This window comes from Neofelis nebulosa, chromosome Y (assembly GCF_028018385.1).
Source record: "Neofelis nebulosa isolate mNeoNeb1 chromosome Y, mNeoNeb1.pri, whole genome shotgun sequence".
Classification (NCBI taxonomy): domain Eukaryota; kingdom Metazoa; phylum Chordata; class Mammalia; order Carnivora; family Felidae; genus Neofelis; species Neofelis nebulosa.
This window is the reverse complement of record NC_080801.1, coordinates 5,697,321-5,702,881: the sequence shown is the minus strand read 5'-3', so window position 1 is coordinate 5,702,881 and position 5,561 is coordinate 5,697,321. Positions and strand designations below refer to the sequence as shown.

General features: G+C 59.1%; 1 protein-coding gene across 1 annotated transcript; it reads right to left on the bottom strand.

Moving 5' to 3' along the window:
* Window positions 1–984: 984 nt before the first annotated feature.
* Window positions 985–4,099, bottom strand: LOC131503469 (testis-specific Y-encoded protein 3-like). Its single transcript, XM_058714938.1, is given in 7 exon segments — window positions 985–1,013; window positions 1,554–1,640; window positions 1,734–1,877; window positions 1,970–2,081; window positions 2,226–2,303; window positions 2,996–3,621; window positions 3,784–4,099. Coding segments are annotated over 7 exon segments (1,392 nt in total).
* Window positions 4,100–5,561: the final 1,462 nt, after the last annotated feature.

Sequence of the window (5,561 nt, the reverse complement as noted above, 5' to 3'; positions counted from 1 at the left end):
GAAACAGCGAAGTTCACACAAGGGCATCAGTACTAGGACTCCTTCAGGAGTCGTGTGTGTGTGTGTGTGTGTGTGTGTGTGAATAAGTGAAGCGGTGTTTGGGAGGCTCAGCTTCAGGAAGTGGAACCAGAAAAGTTGGCTGTGATTTTGGAGTTGCGTGAGACTGTAGTGGGCTGTTTTCTCTGCAGCGTGTACGTTGTCCCTGTCAACTGTGCCTGAAGCAGAACTTCATCGGTCTTACCCACCCACTCTCCCTCTGGTCCCTCGGTTCCTTCCCCTGGACACCAATCTTACAACCTGCTCACAATCCCTCAAATATGTATGGCTGGTCCTGAGATCCTGACCTTGTCCCCAAGACAGTCTGCATTGGGAGACGTCTGAAAACCAGAGGGTAATCAACCCTGGGAATTCCTCCCTGTGTGGCGGTTCACTCAACATGACTGAGGGTGTCCCCATGCGGGATTCTGGGGGCACCATCATGGACATGCCCAAACCCTGAATATTGGACCTCCCTGGCCTGTGCTGGCGTCTCCATTTCCTTGAATTTCCTCCTTTTCACAGGAAAGATAGGAACCTGGGCACTGGCCTTTCTCTCAGGTTTGTGCCCTGGCCTCCCTCACTCAAGTCCCCATTGCTTCAATCTTACTGACCTCACATGCAATCCCAATGTGTGACCCATCCCTACGGACAATGTCCTACGTCCCGCCCTTCCTTGCAACTCCAATGTGCAGGCACAGAACACTTACACCCCTGGACAGCCGCATGTATACATGGACACGCCCCAGAGCGTACCTGAGAGGAAGACACACAAATCGCTTCATGATATTTATCTCCCATTCTATATTTCTTCAAATGTATTGGACCCCCGCCCTGCGCCACGTGTCACCACCACCCTTGTCCTCATTTCGTGGGCAGGAGAATCTTGTGGACCATCGGTGAGCATCGGAAGGGTTTCCACTGGGGTCGATGAAGTGCGATGCTCCTTCATACTCTTCTCTAGATCGTGCATATCCCTGGGATATATGGGTACACACAGACACACACACACACACACACACAGACACACACACACACACACACACACACACACACACAGACACACACACACAGGACAGGTGAGAGTCTGATCTTGGCCCTGATTAAGGTTGCTTGAATGTTTCCAAACGGAAAGTAGAATGGGAGGGTGTGATAAGCTGTGCCAAAGCTGACAAGGGGCTCCCGAAGCCAGACAACATGTGGGATGGTGGTAGGAGGCCTGACGGTGGGGTTCATGGTCCGGGAATGACAGTTGTCACCGTGCTATCTGATGAGCCAGCTTTGGTTGTCCCGCTTTGCTCATTCTTTTTGTCTAGCCCCCTTCCCACCTTCAGGCTCCCCAAAGGGAAAAGGCTCTTTGACACGTTACTTCTTAAGACTCCCCGTCTCAGGCCGATGCCCTTTTGACCTGGTGTCACCTCCTGTGCCACTGTGAGTCTCGGTGCCTCCATGCAGAAGAGAATTGTGCCACGGACCCCACGGCACACATTTCAGTGCCCACACCCTTGGCTGCTCACCTCTTTCCCTCTCAGTTCTCTCTCCTGGGGCCTCCTTCATCTTGAAATACGGCAGGGGATTGGGCCAAAGATCCTCTATGATTATCTGGTAGGGGAGACAGGCCAGGCCTCAGGTAGCTATCCCACGCAGTGGGGGAACCCATGAAAATCACCTCCCTTCCTTGTTACAGGGCCCCCCCTCAGCAATCCTGCTAGAGCCGGCAAAGCTGTGGTCAGAGAACCAGTTGAAGAAGTTGAGGCTGCTGTTGTCATGCCTGCGTCTGTAGGCCTCCTGTCTGTACCTTGGGTGCCACTGGATGGGACTGGAATGAGACGCCCTATACCCTGCAGGAAGACGAGTATGTGAGACGGCGCCAGAGAACCAGTCACATTCAACCCTCCACCCACTGCCGCCCATGCAGTCAGGGGACACTTACCAGCAAGGCCTAGGACATACTCCTTCGTAACGACTTCATTCTGGAAGTAGGAGTTCTTGACAAAAAACAGCAGGATCTTCCGGCATTCCCTGGGAAATTTGTGTTCCTCCACCTGCCGTGGTACAGTGGGGCAGAAATGTGAAATCTTCTTCCAGGACACCCTCCCTCCCCTGAGGAAGGAACACGTCACTTCTCCCCACCACCTCCCCTCCCCACACGGCCAGCCCCCCACACCACCTCCCACTCCCAGGCCGACCTTCAAATTGGTCATGTGGCGAAGCATGCTTTCATCGGGCTTACTAATCAGGGCTGACATCTGAGGGTGGTTCACAAACTGCTGCAGGTCAAAGAGCCTTCAGGTGCTGGGCATGAGAGAGCTCGAAGCAGAGAACACGTGTGGACAGCATCCAGGCGTCCTCCCCCCGGGACTGACGTCCTCCCCCAGGGTCTCAAGCCCTCCCCACAGGCTGCGTCCAGGCCCACGGGGTGTCAGGATCGCGCAGGGCTCTGCTAGACACGCACAGGAGGCTGTGCATGCCCAGACGCCCGCAACCACGCCTAGCCTTGTGTGCTCATGAGGACACTGAGGACGCTTACTTCCACACAGCCAGACAGCACACATCCGGTCTCGCGCCGACCAGTGGGCATTCACATCGCCTTCCCCGCAGCAAGATGCTGAGCGGGACCCAGAAACGTGCCCCCACGCGGCTTTGTGTGGGAAGAAGCCCCCGGTCATTTCCCCGTCCTGGCCTGGACCTCCACCGCCACTCCCCACTCTCCCAGCGCTGTTTCCGTGCCAGGTGCGACGTAAAGCACACATGCCTCCCCCACCCCGGCACTGCCCTCCTCCCACACTCATTGCAGAGCCAGGACCGCCGGATGGGATCACGTTTGCACGTTCCCGGCCACTGGAGCGCGGCTTAGCTCCAGTCCCTGTCCTGGGTTCCTCTAAATGTCACCTCCCTTTCCTTCCTCTTGCGCAAGCCCAGCCCCCTCTGGACCCTCCACCAGCAGCAGGAAGGATACAGCCTTGGCCCAGAAACCACGGATGCCCTGGATAAGGGCACTTCTCTGTTCCAGATGACGCTGCCGCCTCTGCCACATCCTGAGTTGGAGTGGAGCGTGCTCCCGGCTGGCTTGTTTATTCACCGGCTGTAGCTCTATCTGAAGGGCCTCCAGAGCCTCCAGTGGGGAAGGGCAAGGACGGAGGCCTGACTCTACCCGCTCCTTCTTCTGCTGCTTCACCTGCAGCTCCTGGGCTTCTTCCACCCATCGGCCTTCCTGCTCACTCGGCTTCTGTTCCTCCTCCTCCTCCCGCTCCTCCTTGTCCTCCTTTCCCTCCACCTCCTCCTCGCCCTGCTGCTGCTCCTCCAGCGCTCCCTTCTCCTGCTCCTCTTCCTCCTCCGTTTGCAATTCTGCTCTCCCTTGGATGGCTCCCACGCCTTCCCTTCCTCCTCCTGCTCCTCCTCCTGGTCCCCTTCCCCTGCCACTGCCGCCGCCGATGCCTCCACCGCCACGGCCGCGCCCGCTTGTACACCCTGGTGCTCCTGCTCCTCCCCTTTCATTTCCGCCAACTCCTCCTCCTTCCGCTCTTCCTCCTTCTGCTTGGGCTTCTGCTGCTCGTCCTCCTTCTAATCTTTGACTCCTGCTGCCTCTCCCCCTCTTCCTCCTCCTCCTCCTTCTGCTCTTCTGTTCCTGCTGCTCCCCCTCGTCCTTCAGGTCCTTCTCCTCGTGAACTTGGACCTTGTCCTTCCCCTGCTCCTGCTCCTCGTCCTCCTCCCCCTTCTTCCTCTGGTCATGCCCCTCTTCCCCACGCGTGTCCTCTTCCGCGGCCGGCACCTCAACCTCCTCCTCCACCAGGCCCCACAGCGCCTCCACCGCCATTATGTCATGCACCAGCGGCACCGATATCTCGCTGGGGCCGCCCACCTGCCTCTCGGGTCGGGCCTGGCCTTCCTGCACAGGCTGTTCGCTTGTGGCCTGCAAGCCTTCGGCCTGCGGCACCTCCGGCGCTGCCGGACGCCCAGTGTCCCCACGGGCCCTCGTCTCTCGACCGCCCCCTTCCCGGTCGAAGGCGGCATGGGGCCTCCGGGCGTCCCCAGTGTTTCGGAAACACGAGTCGCGCAACATGCGGCCCCGGCCCGAGACACCAACTGTGGCTCCTACCGGCGACGAAGCGGGACGTGAAAGCACGGCCCCCCTCCCCAGACCCAGTCAGTGGAGCCCTGAGGGCAATGGCTGGCAACTCGCTCCCCCTTCCTCCCAGAGCCCAAACGTCGAGGGGGCGCATGCGCATGGTGCTGTACCCAGGATGCCTCGGCGGTGGCTATCGCCATGCCGATGCTGCCTCGGAGGCCTTTGTGGTGAGAGGTGTGCGCCTGCGGCTTTGAGGCTGAGGGAGCTCCAAGCCACGCCCAGGCTGCTTCACTGCCTTCGGGACCAATCATAGGGACGGTGGCGTGCGTGGCTTCGGCGGTCCCGCCCCTAGGTCACCAGGAAACTGGGGCGCGTCTGTTGCATAGGCAGGAAGGCTGTGGGCCCCGTGCGGGGCAACTCCTCCGGGGGGCTTGCAGCCGGCCCTCTGTGCGCTCTGGGTGCCCTGTTTGGCTTCTGGCCATGCGAAAGCGACCTTTGCATTCCACGCTGCGCTGGGCACGCGGCTGTCTATACACACGGGTAAAGGGGGACCTCCACGCTTTTCCCATGTACACCGCCACCGTTGTTCATTGTGCCCCTAGTCTGACAAATCCACTCAGCGGTCACCTTGGCTGTCCGGGAGACGCATTTCAGCTGTGCGCCTGCTGTCTGTGCACCCTGGTTTTCCATCTGCTCAGCCTCCTTTGCATATTCTCTACGTCCATCTTTGCTCCCAGAAGACATGTATGTCATGACAGCAGTCTAGCAGTGCACCGGCTAGGGAAGGTCGGTGACCAGAGGTGTGTGACGTGGAGAGGACGCCACACTAGGGGAGGCTGCGTATCACGCGCGCCGCTCTTGCCGTTTGTCCCCGTTGCCTGGAACGTGACACGCTGGCAAGCACACACCCCCCTCTCACGATCGGCTGCCCATTCCTCCCGTGTGTGGCAGTGCACAGGAAAGACCCGTGCCCGTGAGCCCTGGGATTCCTGGAGCTTGCGTCTGCCCCACAGACAGCGGTCCCCTTCCTCCCACAGTGGTCGGCCATCTTCTCACAGGGACCCTCCCCAGGCCTTCGTTGGCCATATGTCTGTTCATCCTGCTCCCATTTCCTTTACCACTCACTTAGGCGGCAGGCTGCCATGAGCGTGGGCGCTGACTCAAAACACTGTCCCCCTGTGCCACAGACAGCATGATTTCAAGGGTCTCCGAGAGGTTTCAGGGGGTTGGGGGATGTAGTGTTGGGACCCAAGTGAGGGACACGCCCCACGGTCTACACGAAGCCACATGACCACTTTGGGGAAGCAATAAGCTGCAGACGGTGTGCAGTGAGGGCAATGATGTGGTCTCCCTCCCTGTCAGGGCAGTGGTGATGTGGACTCCCTGCCGGTCTATGTCAGACAGCACCAGCTACACATACACACACACACACACACACACACACACACACACACAC